Source organism: Phoca vitulina, unplaced genomic scaffold, assembly GCF_004348235.1.
Source record: "Phoca vitulina isolate PV1807 unplaced genomic scaffold, GSC_HSeal_1.0 scaffold14, whole genome shotgun sequence".
In the NCBI taxonomy this organism is placed as follows: domain Eukaryota; kingdom Metazoa; phylum Chordata; class Mammalia; order Carnivora; family Phocidae; genus Phoca; species Phoca vitulina.
Genome location: NW_022589717.1, coordinates 43,274,426 through 43,298,818, shown reverse-complemented (window position 1 = coordinate 43,298,818; position 24,393 = coordinate 43,274,426). Strand labels below are relative to the sequence as shown.

At 37.2% G+C, this 24,393-nt stretch overlaps 1 protein-coding gene across 2 annotated transcripts in view; it reads left to right on the top strand.

The window, feature by feature from the left end:
* Positions 1–24,393, top strand: part of CBR4 (carbonyl reductase 4) — a 90,386-nt gene that overhangs the window by 19,523 nt on the left and 46,470 nt on the right. Inside the window, exon 5 of one of the 2 annotated variants that reach the window (XM_032413169.1) lies at positions 2,007–3,527. The exons of the other annotated variant lie outside the window; for it this stretch is intronic. Coding sequence (XP_032269060.1) covers positions 2,007–2,185 — 179 coding nt within the window. The 3' untranslated portion in view covers positions 2,186–3,527. Of the gene's footprint in view, positions 1–2,006; positions 3,528–24,393 lie in introns of those variants that run through there. 2 annotated transcript variants of the gene reach the window in all.

Below are 24,393 nucleotides of genomic sequence, written 5' to 3'. Positions count from 1 at the left end.
AAAAATCATCACTTGTAATAATAGTATTTAGTGATAGTCACTGTTAATATTTTGGTGGTTGTGGGCACCTGGGTGGCTCAGTCGTTAAGCATCTGCCTTCAGCCCGGGTCATGATCCCAGGGTCCTGGGATCGAGTCCCACCTCGGGCTCCCTGTTCGGCGGGAAGCCTGCTTCTCCCTCTCCCACTCCCCCTGCTTGTGTTCCTGCTCTCGCTGTCTCTCTCTCTGTCAAATAAATAAATAAAATCTTTAAAAAAAAAAAAAAAATATTTTGGTGGTTGTTTTAGTCATTAGTATATATATATATTTTGTTTTCTTTTTAATGGGGTTATAATGCATTTGTAACCTTTTTAATATAAATGTACTTCATAGCATCATTTTTAATAGCTGCATATTGTTCTACTGTGTGGCTGTACCATGATTTCTTTAAATAGTTCCCTTTTGAAAGACATTCAGCTTATTTCTAGTTTTTCCCTAAGAAAGCTGTCACTGTTGTAGGCTTCATGATAGAAAAATCTATGATTATTTCTCATAAGACTTTTAAGAAACTGTTTAAATATTTATAAGTGAAACCTAAGGCAAAGAAAAATTAAATAACATAGTATTACATAATAAACCAATGACCTTAGGTTAATTCTTAATACAGTATTTAGTTCACATTTATCCTGATACTTCAAATGGCAGTGTTTTTAGATTAAATTACAGTTTGAATTACAAATGATTTAATTTTAGTACAAGCCAGTCTGAAAACTGTTCTTTCTTTTTTTGAAAACTATTCTTGAGGTTGCACATTAATCTTTCACTTCACATGTCTTTTAGTCCATGTATTTTTCATGACCTTAAAATTAAATCTTTTTTATTTCATGAGGATTAATTATTTGCTCTCTTTTTAAAAGTTTAAATGATTGAGTAATGTATAGTATACTGATTTTGTAAGTTGAGTATTTTATTGGTAATATGTATTTGTCTCAGACTAATCTCACTAGATTTTCTTAATAAATTTATAGTTCTGGCATATTTCTATTATATGAGTCATTTAGAATTGGTTGTTTAGTATATTATGTGGTACTTTATACCACAGAACCATATACTTTAGAAAATGTTCTCTTTAAGCTTCATTTCATTTACTAATGCCATGTTAAATTTTGAATTTTCAGTATATACTTGCAGCAGAATAGGATCATTCCATAAGATTTTTTTCTTTTTTTTTTCTTTTTTTTTTCCCAGAAACAATATCTTGTTTATTATTGTGTGGTTCCCTTTTTTTTTATTGTTATGTTAATCCCCATACATTACATCATTAGTTTTAGATATAGTGTTCCATGATTCATTGTGTGTGCATAACACCCAGTGCTCCATGCAGAACGTGCCCTCCGCAATACCCATCACCAGGCTAACCCATCCTCCCACCCCCCTCCCCTCTAGAACCCTCAGTTTGTTTTTCAGAGTCCATCGTCTAAGATTTTTTTCTTATATGAATATTGGGAATACTGTTCTTTCTGATCATCAGCTATCTTAGCTATAGCAAACAAAACTAATTTTTGTCAGACCTGCCAAATCAGTTCATGTGACCACCTTTCTTCCCTCTAACCCTATTACCCCTCTACCCCCAATGAAGTGAAAATTACTTCTTTGTGGTAGTTTGTGTATAAGGGTATTCACCAGATGACCTTTTATTATATTTAGTGGGACAAGTGAGTGTTTCTTCCATAAACTACAGGTTCCTGAAGGAATGGAATTTTTACTCATGTTTGTATCTACCCACTTATATTGTGCTGGGAGTTGGGCCAAATATTTGGGAATCAAATGTTTTGGTGTTCAGTAAATGTTCATTGAGTTAAATTGAATAAAAATGTAGACTTGGTTACTTGATTGCTAGCAGAACTCTATTTCCTAAACAAGTTTGTTAATAATCTCAAATTTTCAGGAGCAAATTTATATTTATTTGAAATTGAGCAGATGGCTTAGTGTCTACCCTTTTCAACTAAATAAACATTTCTCTTTTAGGATTTGTTCACACAGATATGACGAAAGACTTGAAAGAAGAACATTTAAAGAAAAATATCCCTCTTGGGAGGTTTGGAGAACCTATTGATGTGGCACATGCGGTTGTGTTTCTTTTAGAATCACCATATATTACAGGGCATGTTCTGGTAGTGGATGGGGGATTACAACTCATGATATAATTTACAGATTATTCAGCTATAATAGTGATTATAATCAAGGGCACACTTTGGCTATTGATTTGACAGTCATACCTACATGGGTGACATTTGCTCATCAGACCTATTGATGCTACAAATACTGATTTTCATCTTTATATGAATATACCTGAAAAGAGCAGTGTGTGACCATTTGTGTTTTCTAAGTGGTATGTACCTTATAGGCTGTAGCAATTTTAGTATATAGACATTTGCAAGTGGTATAAACAGACACTATTTTAATTTATATATTTTGTCTCAAAAGTGGCAAAAATTATATAATCTAATTAGCATGAATTATTTTATTCTATCAGTCAAAATTCTCTAGAAGTTAACGTTTGGGCCATTGCTAAGAAAGGAGTATTTTAGTTGTCAGTACTTGAGCAGTCCTGCTGGTTAAACATTGTATTCCTTTTCCGTATGCCTTAGAAGATCAATTTTTATACAGGTTGAAAAAAAATTATCATTTTATTTGGCATGAATTTAGAGTCTGGTTTCTTTGAGTGCATTATTCCTGATTAAGCCTCTGGGCAAAATAATTTACAAATGCAAGTGTGGTATAGTTGACCCATTCTTTAGAAATTCTCAAAGATGATGAGGATTAACCCTTAAGGTTTTAATATCAGGTATAGGAATGAGCTGAGTTCTTATCAACTTAGGAAATAGAAGTAGTTTTTTTGTGTGTGTTTAACCCACAAAACACTCAGTTTAGCAAACTACTTAAAAATAGTATAACAAATAATGACATTTTAAAAATTAAGATTATTTTGTATGAATGAACATAATATGATTTTTACCCTAAACCTTCGGAAATACTTAATTACTAATGAACAGTCATAAATGATAAATAAATATGCAGTAACAATGAGTAAGATGTCTTCATAAGGAACAGTTAAAGCATTACTTTTAAGAGAAAATATCTGCCTGAGAATAGAGAGGTAAAGACACAAACTGAATGTAAAATATCAGGCAACATTTATTTTGCATTGAATCTCTTTTGCATTGAACTCTTTTGTGGGGAATAATGTGATATTTTACATAATGTGGGGGATAATGTCACTGGATTCATGTTGATTTTTATTTATCATTTCAAAATATGTCTTAAATGTTTACTGCATTTTAAAAAGTAATCTTTTTACAATTTTATTGGAGCTGAACATTATTTTATGTAAACAGATTTAATTTTATATTGCAAGTCAGTGCAAAGGTGTGAAGAGGATATACTAAATAAATGCAATGTGATAAAGGTAATAAAAATAAAAAATAAAAGGTAATAAAGTCAGATCTAAATTCTACATCAAGCTTTCTGATTCCTTAAAAGTTATTTTAGGGCACCTGGGTGGCTCAATCGTTAAGCGTCTGCCATCGGCTCAGGTCATGATCCCAGGGTCCTGGGATCAAGCCCCACATAGGGCTCCCTGCTCCGTGGGAAGCCTGCTTCTCCCTCTCCCACTCCCCCTGCTTGTGTTCCTGCTCTTGCTATCTCTTTCTCTGTCAAATAAATAAAATCTTTTAAAAAAATTATTTTAAATTTATCTTCAAAATAATCTTAGAGAAGTCTATTTAAGAAGTGAGAAAGTTATTAAGTGTGAGTAAAATGAGTATTATTAATCAAACTGTTTACTAAACGCAAGCATGGTAATATATAGGATTTATCAGGCATTAACAGTTCCAGGCACATAAAAGAAATGGAGCAGTCGGGGTGGTTTCAAATGCTGTAGCTGATGCTTTTAAGGTAGGAGAGTCTGTGGAGACAGAGTAGGCCATTTTTCTAATGCTGCCTCACCTGCACGGCTTTAGCTACCTGCATTTCTTCATAACATCCTCCTCAGGTTTGAATTTCCTTCTCCAGATACCTCATCTTCTGAAATCATCAGTGAGGGTGATTTGACTGGTGATTAGGAAGAAAGCAATATATTTCACTGAATTAATGACATTAAGCTACAGATAGATTTAACCTTTAAGTGTATATATTTATACTTTAAATAAAACCTTTTTAACTGATACACCTCCCTCACCCAGGCCATATCAAAGTAGTAGAATAGGGAAGAGATTTTGAAATAGGTAAATAAGCCTTCACTATTCCACTGCTGGCGAATTCACTTACTCCCACTGACCTGGTAGAATTTGCAATTTAATACTTGCATCCTATTGCTCAAATCAGTTGGCAGCTGTTGTGTATGTTCAGCCATTCAAGAACTTCAGTGATTTCTTAACAACTTGACAAACATACAGCTGACCTTTGAACAATATGGGTTTGAGCTGTGTGGGTCCACTTATATGCGGGTATTTTACAGTACAGTATTGAAAATGTATTTTATGATTTTCTTAATATTTTCTCTAGCTTGTGAGAATACAATATATACAGCTTACAAAAAAATGTGTTCACTGACCGTTTATGTTATTGGTAAGGCTTCTAGTCAACAGTAGGCTATTAATGGTTAAGTTCTTGGGCATCAAAGTTAATAGGTGGATTTTAGACTGGGCAGGTGATCAGTGCCCCTAACCCCCTGCATTGTTCAAGGGTAAACTGTATTCAGATTATTTAATAATTAAGTTTCTTTTATATCTGTTTTATCTTTGTACTACATTGTAAGCTCCTGAGGGTAGAGACCATACTGTGTTTTCATTCATTTAGCTTATGAACTCAAATATTGGTTGAATACCTGCTAAATATCTGGTACTTCTTTTGATACCCCCACTTTGCCTACTCAGCTCTGAGTACATTGGATATACTCCATAAATACACTGATAAGCCACTATGATTTTCTGATTCAAGATCATCAGCCCATTATTCTGTGCTATAGTTGGTGATAGTCATTGAGGAGATGTATCTGTTCTGATTCTCAGTATGTATCCTGGAATATTATTTTTTGATCAAATCCCTATGATTTAATCTTTTTGGTAATTTATCTTTTTTAGTCATTTATCTCTAATTTTGATGCTTACTTTCAATTTAAAACTGAATTTGCAATCCTAAGCCAATCAACTGTTTTCTCTTAGGCAGGATACCTTAGTTCGAGTACTTACCAGAAATTTAACTTAGAATTCTTGGGCTAATAATCCAAATGGGGGTGGTATCAGTATTACCTGTAGAACTTTTTTTTCCCCAAATAGTTTTTTTAGTTGAAGTATGGTTGACACACAGTTTTGAATTAGTTTCAGTAATTCAACATAGTAACAGTAATTCAACAACTTTATATGTTATGTGCTGTGCTCACCAAAACTTTTGCTACCATTTGTCACCATATAGCACTACTATAATAAATACCATTGACTATATTCCCTATCCTGTACCTTTCATTCCTGTGATTTATTCATTTGGTAATTGGAAGCCTGTAGCTCCCACTCCTTCCACCCATTTTTGCCTACCTCCACCCATCAGTTTGATCTTTGTATTTAGGGGTATGTTTTTGCTTTTTGTGTGTTTGTTTGTTTTTTTGATTCCACATATAAGTGAAATCCTATGTTACTTGTCTTTCTCTGACTTATTTCACTTAGCATAATACCCTCTAGGTCCATCCATGGTGTCACTAATGATAAGATCTCATTCTCTTTATGGCTGAGTAATATTCCATTGTGTGTATATATATACACCACATCTTATTTTTCCATTCCTCTTTGATGGGCACTTGGGTTGCTTTCATATTTTGGCTATTGCAAATAATGCTGCAATAAACAGGGGTGCATATATCTTTTTCAATTAATGTTTTCATTTTCTCCCAGTAGTAGAATTACTAGATAATACGGTATTTCAATTTTTAGTTTTTTGAGGAACCTCCATACTGTTTTTCACATTGGCTGCACCAATTTACATTCCCACCAACAGTGTACAAGGGTTCCTTTTTCTCTACATCCTTGTCAACCCTTGTTTCTTCTTGTCATTTTGATTTTAGCCATCTGACGGGTGTAAGGTGCTATTTCATTGTGGCTTTGATTTGCATTTTCCCAATAATTAGTGATGTTAAGCATCTTTTCATATGTCTGTTGGCCACCTGTGTGTCTTTTTTGGGAAAATGTTGATTCAGGTCCTCTGCCCATTTTTAATGGGATTATTTGGGGGTTTTTTGGTGTTGAGTTATGTAAGTTCTTTATATATATTGGATATTAATCCCTTATTGGATATATTATTTGCAAATATCTTCTCCCACTCAGTACAGTAGGTTGCCTTTGGTTTTGTTGATTTTTTTTTTTTTTTCCTGTCCAGAAGCTTTTTAGTTTGATGTAGTCCCAGTAGTTCATTTTTGCTTTTGTTTCCATTGCCTTTGAGATGTGTCTAGCAAGGAGTTGCTGCAGCCAAGGTCACAGAGGTTGCTGCCTGTGTTCTCCTCTAGGATTTTGATGGATTCCTGTCTCACATTTAGGTCCTTCATCCATTTTGAGTTTATTTTTATATGGTGTAAGGAAGTGGTCCAGCTTCATTCTTCTGCATGTGGCTATCCAGTTTTCCCCACACCAATTGTTGAAGAGACTGTCTTTTTTCCATTGGACATTCTTTCCTGCTTTGTCAAAGATTAGTTGACGATAGAGTTGAGGATCCATTTCTGGGTTTTCTAGTCTGTTCCATTGATCTATGTGTCTGTTTTTGTGCCAGTACCATACTGTCTTGATGATGACAGCTTTGTAATAGAGGTTGAAGTCTGGAATTGTGATGCCGCCAGCTTTGTTTTTCTCTTCAACATTCCTTTGGCTACTCGAGGTCTTTTTTGGATCCATACAAATTTTAGGATTATTTGTTCCAGCTCTGTTTTAAAAAATGCTGTTGGTATTTTGATAGGGATTGCATTGAATGTATAGATTGCTCTAAGTAGCATAGCCATTTTACTAATATTTATTCTTCAGTCCATGAGCATGGAATGTTTTTCCATTTCTTTGTGTCTTCCTCAATTTCTTTCATGGGTGTTCTTAGTTTACAGAGTACAGATCCTTTATCTCTTTGGTTAGGTTTATTCCTAGGTATCTTACGGTTTTTGGTGCAATTTTAAATGGGATCGATTCATTGATTTCTCTCTCTTCTGCTTCATTGTTAGTGTATAGAAATGCAACTGATTTCTGGGCATTGATTTTATATCCTGCTACTTCACTGGATTTATCAGTTCTTGCAGTTTTTTTTTAGTAGAATCTTTAGGGTTTTCTGTGTATAGCTTCATGTCTGCAAAGAGTGAAAATTTTACTTCTTTCTTACCAGTTTGGATGCCTTTTATTTCTTTTTGTTGTCTGATTGCTGTGGCTAGGACTTCCAGTACTATGTTGAATAAAAGTGGTGAGAGCAGACATCTTTGTCGTGTTCCTGACCTTAGGGGAAGCTCTCAGTTTTTCCCCCCAATAGTTTATTTTTACTTTTGTTTCCCTTGCCTCAGGGAACCTATCAAGAAAATAGCTGTTACGGCCAGTGTCGGAGAAATTGCTGCTTGTACTCTCCTCTGTGAGTTTTATGGTTTCAGGTCTTGCATTTAGGTCTTTAATCCATTTTCAATTTATTTTTTGTGCGTGGCTGTCCGGTTTTCCCAACACCATTTGTTGAAGAGACTGTCTTTTTCCCATTGGATATTCTTTCCTGCTTTGTCAGAGATTAATTAATCATATAATTGTGTGTTTATTTCTGGATTTTCTATTTTGTTCTATTGATCTATGTGTCTGTTTTGTGCTAGTACCATACTGTTTTGATTACTAGAGCTTTGTAATATAACCTGAAATCCAGAATTGTGATGCTTCCAGCTTTGCTTTTCTTTTTCAAGATTGCTTTGGCTATTCAGGTTCTTTAGTGGTTCCATACAAATTTTAGGATTGTTTGTTCTAGTTCTGTGAAAAATGCTGGTGGTATTTTGATAGGGATTGCATTAAATGTGTAGATTGCTTTGGGTAGTTTAAACATTTTAACAGTATTTGTCCTTTTAATCCATGAGCATGGAATGTCTTTCCATTTCTTTATGTTGTCTTTAATTTCTTTCATCACTGTTTTGTAGTTTTCAGAATATAGGTCTTTCACCTCTTTGGTTAGGTTTATTCCTAGGTATCTTATTGTTTTTGGTGTAGTTGTAAATGGGATTGTTTTCTTAATTTGTCTTTTTGCTGTTTCATTATTGGTGTATAGAAATGCAACAGATTTCTGTATACTAATTTTGTAACCTGCCGCTTTACTGAATTTGTTTATCAGTTCTTGCAGTTTTTGGTAGATTCTAAGGTTTTTTATGTATAGCCTTATGTCATCTGCAAAAAGTGAAAATTTTACTTCTTCCTTACCAATTTGGATGCCTTTTATTTCTTTTTGTTGTCTGATGGCTGTGGCTAGGACTTCCACTACTATGTTTTATAAAAGTGGTGAGAGTGACCAGATGTCCATTGACAGATGAATGGATAAAGAATATGTTGGTATATATATACAATGGAATATTATGCAGCCGTCAAAAAATTTGAAATCTTGCCATTTGTAACAACGTGGATGGAACTAGAAAGGTATTATGCTAAGCAAAATAAGTCAATCAGAGAAAGACAATTATCATATGATCTCACTGATATGTGGGATTTAAGAAACAAGGCAGAGGATCATAGGGGAAGAGAGGAAAAAATGAAACAAGATGAATCCAGAGAGGGATTCAGCAAACTGAAGGTTGCTGGAGGGTAGAGGGTTGGGGGGATGGGTAACTGGGTGATGGACATTGGGGAGGGTATATGTTGTAATGAGCACTGGGTATTGTGTAACACTGATGAATCACAGACCTGTACCCCCTGAAACAAATAATACATTATATGTTATTTCATTGAATTTAAATTAAAAGAAGTGGTGAGAGTGGACATCTTTGTCTTGTTCCTGACTTTAGGGGAAAGGCTTTCAGTTTTTCCCCATTGAGGATGATATTATTTGTGAGTTTTTCATATATAGCCTTTATTATATTGAGGTATGTTCCCTTTAAACCTACTTTGTTGAGGGTTTTTATTATGTATGGATGTTATACTTTGTGAAATGCTTTTTCTGCATATATGGAAATGATCATATGGTTCTTATCCTTTCTCTTATTCATGTGATGTATCAGATTGATTGATTTGCAAATATTGAACCACCCTTGCAACCCAGGAATAAATCCCACTTGATCGTGGTAAATGATTTTTTTTTTAATGTATTGTTGGATTTGGTTTGCTAGTATTTTGTTGAGGATTTTTATGTTTATGTTCATCAGAGATACTGGCCTGTAGTTCTCTTTTTTTGTGTTGTCTTTATCTGGTTTTGGTATCAGGGTAATGCTGGCCTCATAGAATGAATTTGGAAGTTTTTCTTCCTTTTCTATTTTTTGGAGTAATTTGAGAAGAATGGAATGGGTATTAACTCTTATTTAAATTTTTGGTAGAATTCGCCTATGAAGCCATCTGCTATTGGACTTTTGTTTGTTGGGAGTTTTTTGATTATTGACTCAATTTTTTTTCTGGTAATTGGTCTGTTCAACTTTTCTATTTCTTCCTGTTTCAGTTTTGGTAGGTTATATTTCTAGGAATTTATCCATTTCTTATAGGCATATAATTTTTCATAATATTTTCTTACAATTGTATTACTGTGGTGTTATTTCCCCTCTCTCATTTGTGATTTTATTTATTTGGGTCTTTTTTTTTTCTTGATGACTCTGGCTACAAGTTTATCAGTTATATTGTGGGTTTTTTTTTTTTTTCCCCACAGAACCAACTCCTGGTTTCATTGACCTGTTGTTTTTTGTTTGTTTGTTTTTTAGTTTCTGTATCATTTATTTCTGCTCTAATCTTAATTATTTTCTTCCTTCTGCTGGTTTTAGATTTTGTTTTTTGTTTTTTTTTTCCTAGCTCCTTTAAGTGGAAGGTTAGGTTGTTCAAGATTTTTCTTGCTTCTTGAGGTAGGCCTGTATTGCCATAAACTTCCCTCTTAGGATCACTTCTGCTGCATCCCAAAGATTTTTAACCTTTGTGTTTTCTAAAGGTTTTATTTATTTATTTATTTATTTATTTATTTATTTATTTATTTATTTGTCAGAGAGAGAGAGCAAGTGCGAGAGCACAAGCAGGGGGAGCGGCAGGCAGAGGCAGAGGGAGAAACAGGCTCCCACTAAGTAAGGAGCCCAATGCGGGACTCGATCCCAGGACCCTGGGATCATGACCTGAGCTGAAGGCAGACACTTAACCGACTGAGCACCCAGGCATCCCAACCTTTGTGTTTTCATTTTTATTTGTTTCGATGTACTTTTTTATTATTTTATTTACTTTTTGATCCATTCATTGTTTAGTAGCATGTTACTTAACCTCCATGTATTTGTGTTCTTTCCAGGTTTTTTCTTGTGGTTGACTTCTAGTTTCATTGCATTGTGGTCAGAAAAAATGCATGGTATGACTTCAATCTTCTTGAATTTGTTGAGGCTTTTTTTGTGGCCTAATATGTGATCTCTTCTGAAAAATGTTCCGTGTGCATTTGAAAAAGAATGTATTTTCTGCTGTTTTAAGATGGAATGTTCTGTATATGTCTGTTAAATCCGTATGTTCCAGTGTGTTCTTCAAAGCCATTTTTTCCTTGTTGATTTTCTGTTTCGATGATCTATTACTGTAGGTGGGGTGTTAAAGCCCCCTACTATTTTATTATTGTCCATTAGTTCCTTTATGTTTGTTATTAACTGTTTTATTTTTTTGGGTGCTCCCACATTGGGTGCACAAATATTTACAGTTGTTATATCTTCTTGTTAGATTGTCCCCTTTATTATTATATAGTGTCCTTTGTCTCTTGTTATAGTCTTTGTTTTAATGTTCCTTTTGTCTCATATACGTGTTCCTACTTTGTCTTTCTTTTGACATCCATTTGCATGCTAGATGTTTCTCCGTCCCCTCACTTTTAATCTGCAAGTGTCTTTAGGTCTGAAATGAGTCTTTTGTAGGCACCATATAGATGGGTATTGGTTTTTTTTCATCCATTCTGTCAGGCCATGTCTTTGATTGGAATGTTTAGTCCACTTACATTCGTAGTAATTATTGATAGTATATATTTATTGTCATTTTATTACTTGTTTTATGGTTATTTCTAAAGATCTTCTCTGATGCTTTCTTGCCTTTCTGTCTTTCATGGTGTGCTGGTTTTCTTTAGTGATATATTTGGATCTTTTGTATATTTATTAATGGTTTTTGCTTTGTGGTTACCATTGGTTTTGTATATAATATTTTCTGCATATCACTGTCTATATTGAGTTGATGGTCATTTAAGTTTGAACCCATTCTTTACTCATCTCCTCCCCACATTTTAGGTATATGGTGTCATATTTTACATACTTTCATTTTGTGAGTCCCTTGATTGATGTTTTACAGAAACCTTCATACCGTGATTTTTGGTCTCTCCTTTCCACTTAAAGAGTCCTCTGTAATATTTTATGCAGGGCAGGTTTACTGGTCATGAATTCCTTTAGTTTTTGTCTGGGAAACTCTTTTCTCCCTCCTTCTCTTCCCAAATGTTAGCCTTGCTGGATAGAGTATTCTTGGCTGCAGGTTTTTCCCATTCAGCACTTTGAATTTATCATGCCACTCCTTTCTGGCTTGGAAAGTTTCTGCTGAAAAATCCTGATAACCTATTGGGGTTTCCTTTGTGTGTAGCTGTTTTCTTTTCTCTTGCTCCTTTTAATGTTTTTCCTTTATCACTATATTTTGCCATTTTAATGACAATATGTCTTGATGTGGATCTGCTTTTATTGATTTTGTTGGGGGTTCTCTGGGCCTTCTGGATCTGGATATCTGTTTCCTTCTCCAGATTAGGGAAGTTTTCAGCTATTATTTCTTCAAATAAATTCTCTGCCCTCTTTTCTCTCTCTTCTTCTTCTGAGGCTCCTGTAATACTAAAGTTATTATGTTTCACAGAGTCATTGAGTTCCCTAACTCTATTCTTGTTTTTTTTGTAATTCTTTTTTCTCTCTTTTGTTCACCTTGATTACTTTCCACTGCTCTGTCTTCTAGGTCATTAATTCATTCCTTTGCTTCTTCCAGCCTGCTGTTCATTCAATCAAGTGTGTTTCTCATGTGCCCTCTACCTCTATGTTATTACTTACCTGTGTATTAATGGTCTCATTGATGTTCTCCACTCTTCTCAAGTCCAGCGAATATCCTTATGATTACTGCTTTAAATTCTCCATCAGGCATGTTATTTATATCTGTTTTGCTTGTATATCTGGCCGTGACCTTGTCCTTTTGTTCATTTGGGAGAAATTCCTTTGTCCTCTCATTTTGTGTAAGTCTCTGTGCCTGTTTCTGTGTTAGGAAAGTCAGGGTGTTTCCTGTTCTTGAGTGTAATGCTTTATGAAGAAGACATCCTGGAGTGCCCTGCTGTGTAGTGTCCCCTGTTCCCCAGGGCCTGCAACTTCTGTGAGTGTCTCCAGTATGTGTTGCATATGCTCTGCTGTTGTGTTGTCACCACTTTATCCTTCAGGCCAGTTATCTGCAGAGGTTCTCTTTCCCTGCTGTGGGCAGTGTTTGATCCCTGGCCTGAATGTGATGTGTTTTAACTAGGTGTTCTTTTGTGGAATGAGACCTGTCACCTCCTCCATCAGGACCAAGGCCTTGCAAAACTCCCAGGTTGGGAGACAGGATGTGGGCAGGGGTTTGGGCCTGTCTTTTGGGGGTGGGGCCTGCCACACTGGGACTGAGGCAAGTGAGACTGGGAAGGGCAGTTCCACCAGACTATGGGGAGTGGAGTTTGGTGTAAGCAAGTTAGGTAGCAAGTGTTTGTGCTTCTCTGGTTCCTGCAGGTGGCTCTGTGTTTATGCTTAGCGGTGGGGAAGGGAAATGGTGCCTGCCAATTCCTTTATTCCCAGAGGGGTCTCTGTGAATGTTGCCTCTGTGGGATAAGCTTCTGAGATGAGCAAGTCACCTCCTCATTGTGTGCCCCAGGCACTCTTCAGATCACTGTTTTAATGCTGTACTTCACAGGCTGTTTGCCCTGCCTTTTCTCCAAGAGCAGTCCCAGTGCCTGCAAGCTCTCCCATAGCCAAGCATGGTGACCTTTAAAATTCCTGACTTTAAGCCCTGCTGGTTGCAAGAACTCATGAAATTCGGGCCCTCTCGCTTTCTAAGCCAATTGCTATGGGGATTTGTCTTCCTTTTGCACTCCCCTGTATGTTAGTCTGTCTCTTTCCCTCCTCTGTGACCATGATTCCCTCCCCACCTCTGTGGCCATTATATGTTTCTCCAGTTGGCATCTCCACTCTCCTAGCCTCCTCGATGTGGCCTCTTCTCTACCTTTAGTTGTGGAGTTTGTTCTCCTGGTCTTCAGATCAATTTCTGGGGAATTTTGGATGATTTCATAGTCATCTAGTTGTATTTGTGGGATGAGGTGAGCCTAGGGTCCTCATACTCAGCCACCATCTTCCACTCCATGGAGCCACTTGAGATGGTCATATGATTTTTATCCTTCATTTTGTTAATGTGGCATATCACATTAATTGATATGTGAATATTGAACCAGCCTTCCATCCCTGGAGTAAATTCCACTTGATCATGGTGAATGATCCTTTTAATGTATTGTTGAATGCAATTTGCTAATACTTTGTTGAGGATTTTTGCATGTATGTTCATCAGGGATATTGGCCTGTAGTTTTCTTTTTTGCAGTGTTCTTGTCTGGTTTTGGCATCAGGGTAATGCTGGCCTCATAGAATATATTTGGAAACTTCCTTTTCTGCTTTTTAGAATAGTTTGAGGAGAATAGGTATTAACTCTATTTTCTTTTAAAGGTTTATTTTATTTAGGGAGAGAATGCTCAAGCAGGGGGAGGGGCAGAGGGAGAGGGAGAGAGAGAATCCTCACGCAGACTCCCTGCTGATCATGGAGCCCAACGTGGGGCTCAATCTCAGGACCCTGAGATCAGACCTGAGCTAAAAATCAAGAGTCCACCACTTAACTGACTCAGCCACCTAGGACCCCCCTCCCCCCCAACTCTTTTTTAATTGATAAAATTAACCTCTGAATCCATCTGGCCATGGACTCTTGTTTTTTTGGGAGTTTTTGCTTACCGATTCATTTTTGTTCCTAGTAATTTGAATGTTCAGGTTTTCTATCTCTTCCTGATTCAGTTTTAGAATATTCTAGGAATTTATCCATTTCTTCTCCATTATCCAGTTTGTTGGCATATAATTTTTTATAGTAGTCTCTTATAATCCCTGTATTTCTGTGGTGTTGGTAGTTCTTTTCTTTCCTTTTTGATTATATTTATTCAGGTTCTCTCTCTTTTTTTCCTTCGTTGGCTTAAGGTTTATCAATTTTCTTTATCTTTTCAAAGAAGCAGCTCTTGGTTTCATTGATCTTTTCTGTTTTTTTTTTTTTTTTTGGTCTCTATTTCATTTATTTCTTCTCTGGTCTTTATTATTTCTTTCCTTCTACTAAATTAGAGCTTTGTTTCTCTTTTTCTAGTTCCTTTGGTGTAAGGTTAGATTGTTTAATATTTTTCTTATTTCTTGAGGTAGGCCTGTATCATTATGAATTTCCTGTTAGAACTGCTTTTGCTGCATACTGAAGATTTTGGACCATAGTGTTTCTATTTTAATTTGTCTCCATGTATTTTTTTTATTTCCTCTTTGATTTGTTGTCTGACTCATTCATTGTTTTGTAGCATGTTATTTAGCTTCTGCATGTTAGTGTTTTTCCTTTTTTTTTTTCCTTGCAATTGATTTCTAGTTTCATACCATTGTGGTTAGAAAAGATGCATGCTTTGACTTCAGTCTTCTTAAATAATTTATTAAGACTTGTTTTGTTACTTAACATGTGATTCTGGAGAATTCCATGTGCATTTGAAGAGAATGTGTTTTCTCTTGTTTTTGGATTCAAGATTTATATTATGTTAAGTTCATCTGGTCTAATGTGTTGTTTAAAGGCACTGTTTCTGTATTGATTTTCTGCTTGGATGATCTGTCCATTTATGTAAATGGGATGTTAAAGTCCTCTACTACTTTGTATTTCTTTTAGTTTTTCTCTTTATGGCTGTTAATATTTGCTTTATGATGGCTGTTAATATTTGCTTTATGTATTTAGTTGCTCTAATGTTGGTTTCATAGATATTTACAATTGTAATATTCTCTTGTTGGACTGATTCCTTTATCATTATAGGGACATGGGACATTCTTTGGGTCTTGTTACAGTCTTTGTTTTAAATTCTGTTTTGTCTGATACAAGTATTACTACCCTGGCTTTTTTTTTTTTTTTTTTTTTTGCTTCCTTTTGCATGCATTATCTTTTCCATCCTCTCACTTGCAATTTGTATGTGTCTTTAGACCTGATGTGAGTCTCTTGTAGGCAGCATATATATGGGTCTTTTTTTTTTTTTATCCATTCTGCCATCCTGTGTCTTTTGATTTGAGTGTTTAGACCATTTACACGTCAAGTAATTATTATTATTATTTTTTAAGATTTTATTTATTTATTTGACAGAGAGAGAAAGGGAGAGAGCGAGCATAAGCAGGGGGAGCAGCAGAGGGAGAAGCAGGCTCTCCACTGAGCAGGGAGCCTGATGTGGGACTCGATCCCAGGACCCTGGGATCATGACTTGAGCCGAAGGCAGACGTTTAACCAACTGAGCCACCCAGGCGTCCCTAAAGTAATTATTGATAGGTATGTACTTACTGCAGTTTTGTTAATTGTTTTCTTATTTTTGTGGTTCTTCTCTGTTCATTCTTTTCTTTCCCTCTTTTCTTGTGATTGATGATTTTCTTCAGTGTTATGCTTTCTTATCTTTATTTTTTGTGTATCTATTATAGGTTTTGGGTTTGTGGTTACCATGAGGTTTATATTATAACATCCTAAATATATATAGTAGTCTATATTAAGTTGATGGTCAATTAAGTTCAAACACATTCTAAAAGAAATTTTATTTTACACCCCCTCCATGTTTTATGTATATGTTATCATATTTTACATCTTTTTATTCACAGTTTTCTTCTAATTATAACCTTCTCTTTTTCACTTAAAGAAGTGCCTTTAACGTTTCTTACAAGGCTGGGTTAGTGGTGATGAATTCCTTTAACTTCTATTTTTCTGGGAAACCTTTTATTTCTCCTTCAATTCTGAATGATAACTTTGCTGGGTAGAGTATTATTGGTTGTAGGTTTTTTCTTTTCATCACTTTGTGTATATCATGCACTCCCTTCTGGCCTGCTGAGTTTTTGCTGAAACATCAGCTGAAAGCCTTATTTGGTTTCCATCATTCATAATTGTGTGCTTCTCTCTTGCTGCTTTTAAAATTCTTTCTTTAATCTTTGACATTTTAATTATTATGTGTCATGGTGTGGACCTCCTTGGATTCAGCTTGTTTGGAACTCTGTGCTTCCTGAATCTGGATGTGTGTTTCCTTCCCCAGGTTAGGGACGTTTTCAGCTATTCTTCAAATAATTTTTCTGCCCCTTTGTCTCTCTGTCCTTATTCTGGGACCCCTATAATGCCAGTGTTTTGGTTTGCTTGATATTGTCTAAGAGGTTCCTTATCCTTTTCTTCCTTTTTTTTTTTTTTTCTTTTTTGCTGTTTAGTTTGGGTGCTTTACATTACCCAGTCTTCCAGATAGCTGATCTGTTCTTCTGCATATTCTAATCTAGTGTTGATTCCCTCTAGTATATTTTTCATTTTAGTTATATTCTTCAGTTCTGATTGTAAAAAATATTTTCTGTGTCTTTGTTGATGTTATAAGTGAGTTCATCCACTCTTCTGTCTAGTCTGGTTAGGATCTTTATGATCATTTCTTTAAACTCTTTATTAGGCATATTTCTTAACTTTTTTTATTTAGGTTTTTTTTTTTTTTTAACTTTTTTGTCTTGTTCTGTCATTTGAAACATATTCCTTTGTCTCCTTGTATTGTTTGACTTTCTATGTTTGTTTCTGTGAATTAGGCAGAACAGCTACTTCTCATAAAGTTGAAGGAATGGTCTTATTGTATATCATCCTTTGTGTAGACTGTGGATGCCTGTGACTTAGGTTGGTTGGCTGGAGCTGTGACTGGTGTGGGCTGGGTCTGCCCTGGTGAGATGGCTAGAGCTGAAGTTGGTGTGGGCCAGGATGGTCCCAGGGCTCTCTGTGCAGAGGATGCTGTAGCAGGACAGCTGATGCTGAAGTGGTTCAGACCAGGGGATTCTGAGGTTATCCATGTGGGGGTTGCCCTGGCAGGACAGCTGAAGCTGAAGTTAGTACAAGCCAGGGAGTCCTGGGGCTCTCTTCATAGAGGGCACTGTGATAGGATAGCTGAAGCTGAAGTGGGTGTCCTGGAGTGCTCAGTGCAGGGGCACCCAGGCAAGGTGGCTGGAGCCAAGGCAAGGTACACGTTGGTCCCAGCGCACTTGGTTTATGTGGCACCCTGGTGGGGCAGCTGGAGCTGAATTGCACGTGGGTTGGGGAGTTCTGGGGCACTCTGCATAGCACATGATCTGGCAGGGTGGCTGGATGTGAGGTGGGGCATGGATGGGTAGAGGTCCTGAGGTGCTCTGCACAGAGGTGCCCTGGTAGGACATCTGTAGCTGAAGTGGTCTTGGGCCAAGATGCTCCTGGGACAGCTGGAGCCAAGGTGTGAACTGGGGTGTCCAGTAGTGCAGTGTGCCAGGGTTGCCTGTGCCAAGTTGTCTGGAGCCAAAGTGGTGTGGGCCTGGAGTGTTCCAGGGTGCTTTGGCCTGTGTCTTCTTGGTGAGATGCCTGGAGCTGTGATGGGTGCTGGCCAGTAGTGTCCTGATGTGCACAGTGCTGAGGCCGCCTTAGTGGGATGGCTTGGGCTGGTGTGGGCTAGGGCCCCAGGGCTTGCTGAGGTGGTAGGCTGGCTAGGGTGCATGGACTCTTGTTCATGTCCATGTTATCAAGGTGGAGGGGAAAGTAAACTGTAGTGCTTGCCAGGCCTTCTGACCAGGAGAGAGTTGCAGTAGTTCCCCTGCCACTTGGCAGGGTTCCAGGGAAGTTCTTCCATATTCTAGGTGGCCTCTTAAACCACAGCTTTTGCTTTTTTTTTTTCTTTTCCTGTGCCCCAGGTTATCTTGGGCTGGTATGGGCTTTGTGCCTAGGGCTTGCTGAGGCAACAGGCCAGCTATGACATCTGGACCTTGCTCCAGTCTGTGCTATCAGGTGGGGGGGGGGTGTGTAAACTGGGGCACCTGCCAGCCCCTCTAACCCACAGAGTTCCAACAGCTCCCCCGCCATTTGGCAGGGTTCTAGGCCTAGTTCCTTTATATTCTACTTGCCCTTTTAAACTGTGGCTTTTTTATTCTGTGTCCCAGGACAGATGAGTCTGTTCACAGTTCCTTAGTACCATTCACCCCCCACCCTGTACTCCCAACTGGAGTTTGCAGTGTTGGAGGGGGGTGATTACTTTATTACTTTATTACTGTGTCTCCTCTCGCCATTCTCTATGTGGTCTCTATCTTTTGTTATGCAGAAGTTGTTCAGTCAGCCCTCAGTTCTTCAGGAGGAATTGCTCTATATATAGGTACAGATTTGTGCCCGTGGAGGAGGTGAGTTCAGGGTCTTCCTACATTGCCATCTTGGAATCAGCTTCTTCCCCCCCCCCCCAAATTTTAAACATATGTCAGGAACCCCATTTCTGGAAATTTTGTTATGTGTATAATAGAGTGAAGAAAATGTGGAGATACTTTAGAAAGAAAAGTTTTCAGTGATTCAGAATGTTCATTACTTCATTAAGTATTTATTCATTCCTACTATGTACCAGATCCTACTAGTCATGGGAGGCACAATGGTGAGAAAAACAAACAGAAATGAGTCCTGGCTTCCTGGAGCTCACAGACTAATGGGGGGTTAGGGTGGGGGGCAAACATACCTTAAACAATCACACACATATAAAATTGCAACTGAGAGGAACACTGCAGGAATGAGAAGCTCTTATTACTACTGAATCATCTTACTGGGGAATTTGACCTATTCTGAAAGTTTAGGAATGGCTTCTCTGAGGCATGGATGGTTGAACTTAAATTAAGCCTTCCATTCAGAAGGAACAGCATGTGTAAAAATCTTTTTGGTGAGAGGGAGCATGGTGAATCAGGGATTGAAAGGCCATGATGCCTGGAATGCAGAGCAAAGGGGAGGGGGTGGGTGTGAGAAGAGGCCGTAAATCTAGTCTGTACAGATCTTTGAGCCCATGTTAAATGTTTTGTACTTTATCATAAGAGCCATTGAAGGATTTTAGGTAGAATCATGATGCATTTTGAAAAGATCATGCTGGCTTTAGTGTGGAGAAAAGAAAAAGAAAATAGTGCCGGAAGGGTAGTCCAAGTGAGCAATAATAGTAGGTTGAATCTAGGGGTAGTGGGAATCGAAATGGAGGTAAGTGGTCAGAGTTGAAAATCAGCAATACTTGGCAATGGATTGAATATAGGAAACAGATGCATTTATGACTTACAAACCTGGATGAGTGGTGGCGTTCGCAAAAAATACTAAGACCAAGTTTTGTGGAGGGAGAGGGGGGACGATCATGAGTTTAATTTTAAACATGCTGAATTGAGGTGTCTTGGAGATATCTAAGAGGAGACCTCAAATATGTATAAATCAGGAACTCCAAGGGAAAATGTGGACAAGAGATACACTGTAAATCATCTCTGTATAAATGGTAATTAAAGTCTTGAGCACTAAGGAATGGAAGAGATTGCCCATGTAGAGAGTTTAGGGTGAGAATATGGTGATGATATTTCCAGATACTTGGATAGTACTTGCTATGTGCCAGGCACTGTTCTAAGTGTGAACATAGGGTGGAGACTTGAGGGACATTGGCATTTCCTCATCTGTTAGAGATAGATGAGCCTTCAAGAGAGTATTGAGAAGGACTAGTCAGAGTGGTAGGTAGGAAATGAGAGGACTGTAGAAAGCCACTGAAGCCATTGAAAAAAAATTTTTCTTGAAGGAGGGAGTCCTGAGTATCAGTATGCTGAACATGTTAAGTAAGGGGCAAAAAGATGGATTAGTTATATGGAAATGATTGGTTACTTAGAATTATTTTTGTGGATTGATGGGTGCAGAATCCAAAAGCAAGTGGGGAAGGAAATTGAAATTGGGTCTTTACTTCACATTAAATGCAGAGATCAATTCCAGAACAGTCAGTATCCAGAATATAAAATGAATAATAAATCAATAAGAATAACCCAGTAGGAAAAGGTGCAAAGGTACAAAACAGGCATTTTATGGAAGAGGAAACATAGTCAACGTATGTTGAACGTATGTTTAAACTAATTAAGGATATACAAATCAAGACCACAGTGAGACTTCATTTGACAGTTGAGTGGCAAAAATTAATGAGTCGGATAATACTAACTGATAGCAGGATTTCTCAAACTTTAATTTGAATCATTTAAAGATCTTTGAAAAATGTACATTCTGATTTAGCAGATCTGGAGTGGGGCCTGAGATATACTGGCTTTCTAACAAAGTTCTAAATGATGCCTGTGCTGATGCTCTGTGGACCATAATTTCATTTGCAAGGTTGTAAAGGATAGAAGTCAGCAGACTCCCTTAAATATGACACGCTGAATGAGTATTAATTGGTACACAGTTTGGGAACTAGGTAGACATTACTAGTAAAGTTGAACACACACACACTTTATAACCCTGTTGTTGATCCAAGAGGAACTCTTGCATATGTACACATATATGTAGCAGAAGATGTCAGATCTCCATCCATATCACTTTGGAACCCTTGACCATATTTGTGCATGTTAGTCCTGGTACTCTTTCATTCCCAGTAGCCACCACCTTTTTCTCTTTGTTGACAGGCTGTCCTAACACTGCCAGAACATTCTTTGTCTGCGTGCCCAAAAAGTTAGAAGTGCCTGGGAATTTATGTTCCCTAGGCTTATGTCCACTAGGGAGTTAGTGTTTCCATTTTGTTCAGATAAATACCCAGAGGTGGAATTGCTGAATCATGTTGTAGTGCTATTTAAAATTTTTTGAAGAACCTCCTCCTGTTTACTGTAGTGGCTGCACCAATTTATATTCCCACCAGCAGTGCACAGGGTTTTCCTTTCTCCATATCTTCACCAACACTTATTATTTCTTGTTCTTTTTTATAATAGCCATTTGGACAGGCGTGAGGTGGTATCTCCTTTAGTTTTGATTTGCATTTCCCTCATGATTAGTCATATTGAGCACTTTTTCATGTACATGTTGACTATCTGTATGTCTTTTTTGGGAAAGTGTTCAGGTCCTCTGCCCATTTTTTAATCAGATTGTTTGTTTTTTCTAACTATTGAGTTGCATGGGTTTCTTTAATATAAGTTTTTTATATTAACCCATTATCAGATATATGATTTGCATATTTTCCTCCTATTTGGTAGGTTGCCTTATCATTTTGCTGATGGCTTCCTTTGCTGTGCAGAAGCTTTTTAGTAGTTCTCCTTGTCTAGTTTTGCTTTTATTGCCTTTGATTTTGGTGTCAGATCCAAAAATTCATCAAAGACAAATGTCAAGGAGCTTACCACCTGTGTTTTTTTTCTAGCAGTTTTATGGTTTAAGGTCTTACATTCAGGTCTCTAATCCTGAGTTAATTTTTGTGTATGGTGTAAGGTAGTGATCCAGTTTCATTTTTTTGCATGTGGCTATCTGATTTCCTCAACACCATTTATTAAAGATACTGTCCTTTCCCCGTTGTATTTATTGGCTCCTTTGTCATAAATTAACTGACCATATTTGTGTGTTTTTATTTCTGGGTTCTCGATAATGTTCCATTGAACTTTGTTTTTGCCCTGATATCATACTGTTTTGACTACTGTACCTTTGTAGTTAGGGGGCACGAGGCCTCTAGGTTTGTTCTTCTTTTTCAAGATTGCTTTGGCTATTTGGGGTCTTTTATGGTTCTGTACTAATTTTAAGATTGTTCTGTTTCTGGGAAAAATGCCATTGGAATTTTAATAGGGATTGCCTTGAATTTGTAGATTGCTTTGGGTAGTGTGGACATTTTAATAGTCCACTGGAGAGAGAGATCTCTCCAGATCCTTAAAGAATTATTGGGAACTGGGTCAAGCTAATATTGCTACCAGGGGATATGAGACCCCATAATGATTCTCATGTGAATATGGGGGCATATGGAGGCCAGGTGATAAATGGAGTGCTGGCTCAAGTCTGTCTCACAGCTGGGCTCACTGTATCTCTAGACTCACTGTGTGGTCATTTTCCCTGTTCTTGAATGTGTAATCAGTGTGGATATATTTAGTAATTGGCAGCACCATCATATTTAACCTATGGAATAAGAGCCCTTGTAGTAGGAAAGGACAGGTGGAAACTACTGGGACTGTTGCACAAAAAAGTAAATCAGAAGAAATAACATAGCCTGGTTGAATGGTAGAGATTAATGTTAGTCTTAAAGACTTAATGGTTGAGGGTGGTGATTCCTGTCTACTCGCACTTAATGAGATTTTCCCTGCAAAGGACAGATGGTAGGTGATGGTGAACACATTGGTGAACACATTTAACCAAGCAATTTCCTGACCATAGTTGCTTTATCAGATAAAAATGTCTTTACTAGAGTAGAGCAACACGATCTGTGGCACTTCATATGCAGCTATTGATAATGAAGAATGAATGCCTTTTTAACTATCGGGAAGGGGTATCAGAAGCAGTTCACACATACTTAGCATGGACAGAAGTACACATTTATGGTCATGCCCTAGGTCTATATCAACTCCACTTCCCTCGGTTACAAGGTAGTCCAAAGGGACCTTGATTGTCTGGAAATTCAGCAAAACATCATGATCCACTATATTAATGACATCATGTTTGCTAATAACACTCTTTGACAATGTCCTACATTCCCTCGCCCCCTTATATTTTTATTGCATCTGTCTGGCAAATCATAAATTTACATGAACAGCTCTTGGCTTTCTCTGTGCTAACAGCGGAAGAGCTAAAGGCTGTGTTAGGAAGTCATGTAAAAGGGAAAATTGGCTTTATGAGAAATTCATGACTGTCAACCTCAGATGGTGATTTTATTTTCTCTGTAGAGAACATGAGACACTCTATAGTCATCTCCAAGAGGGGCATTGGGGTTTGAGGAGAGTAGAGGAGGTTTGAATTTGTCATGATGGAGAGCGAGAAAGTGAGGTGTTTAGAGGAAGGTAGTATAATTGCCAGATAGTGTTGAGGGCCATGTTTGAAGATTATCTGCTACAAAGTTGAGGCATGCAGTATTCTGTAATTATGTTTTTTCCCATTCTCAGTTTTGGAGGTTTTCTGGAGTTAATAATTGCTTTGTTTTATATTTGTTTAGTTCGAGATATATCCATCAAGATTCTATGCCCTAAACTTTTTAACAGAACTCTAAAACTCCTCTCTGTAGCATGATCTTTGTTTGTTTGAGGTACCTTCCTAGTGCCTCCCTGCCTTATCCCCTATCCACCTACTCCAATCTGGACTGAATGCTTTTTAGTGTGCTGCACAATTTTCAAACTAGGACTTTCCCTTACCACTCTCCTGGAAATTTCTTTTGGCTTTTTTCTGTCTTGGATGATCTGTTATCCTAGCAAGAGATTGTTGGTTGTTCTCTAAAGTCCATCATCCCCTCCTTTCATAGTAATAGAACCTTTTATTTTTAGTTTGACATATGGCCAGCCACACTTCCCAAATTGCCTTGCAGCTAGGTGTGGTCATGTGACTAAATTCTAACCAGTGAAATAGAAGCGTAAGTGTTTGGTTCACTGTAACTGTAGTATTTAACACAGTGATCAACCCAGATCCACAGTAAATATTTGTTGACTTACTAAATCAATATGTTGCCTAGCCTTGGAGCCCCTTGACAGTTCCTTGTCATCTCTTGACAGTTTTTCCTGCTTATTGAAATCTTACTATTCAAGCCTACTCTCTATATCCTGCAAGAAGTTTTCCTTGTCCCCACTCTTCCCCCATTAGGATTATTTCTTATATTAAAGTCTATACCCGAGTTGAGGAGTTATAACTGATAAGTGGTCTCTGTGTGCTTGCTATAATGGCTGGAGTGCTTTGATACGAAGAGTATTAAGTATTGTTCTGTGACATTTTTAGCACTGCTTACAACAAAAAGTTGATAAAAGAGAAGGTCCTCTGGCTTGTAGGGAGAAAAATACTTGATATTGTATTAATTTAGTCTTTACTTGTCTCCATTGGGTTATAAGTCTAGATTGAGGGTCTTCTTTATTTTTTCACATTGTTTTGTCCTATGTCTGGCATGATGACAGATTGATTTTGACAAAATTGAATTGTATGGGTGATAATTGGA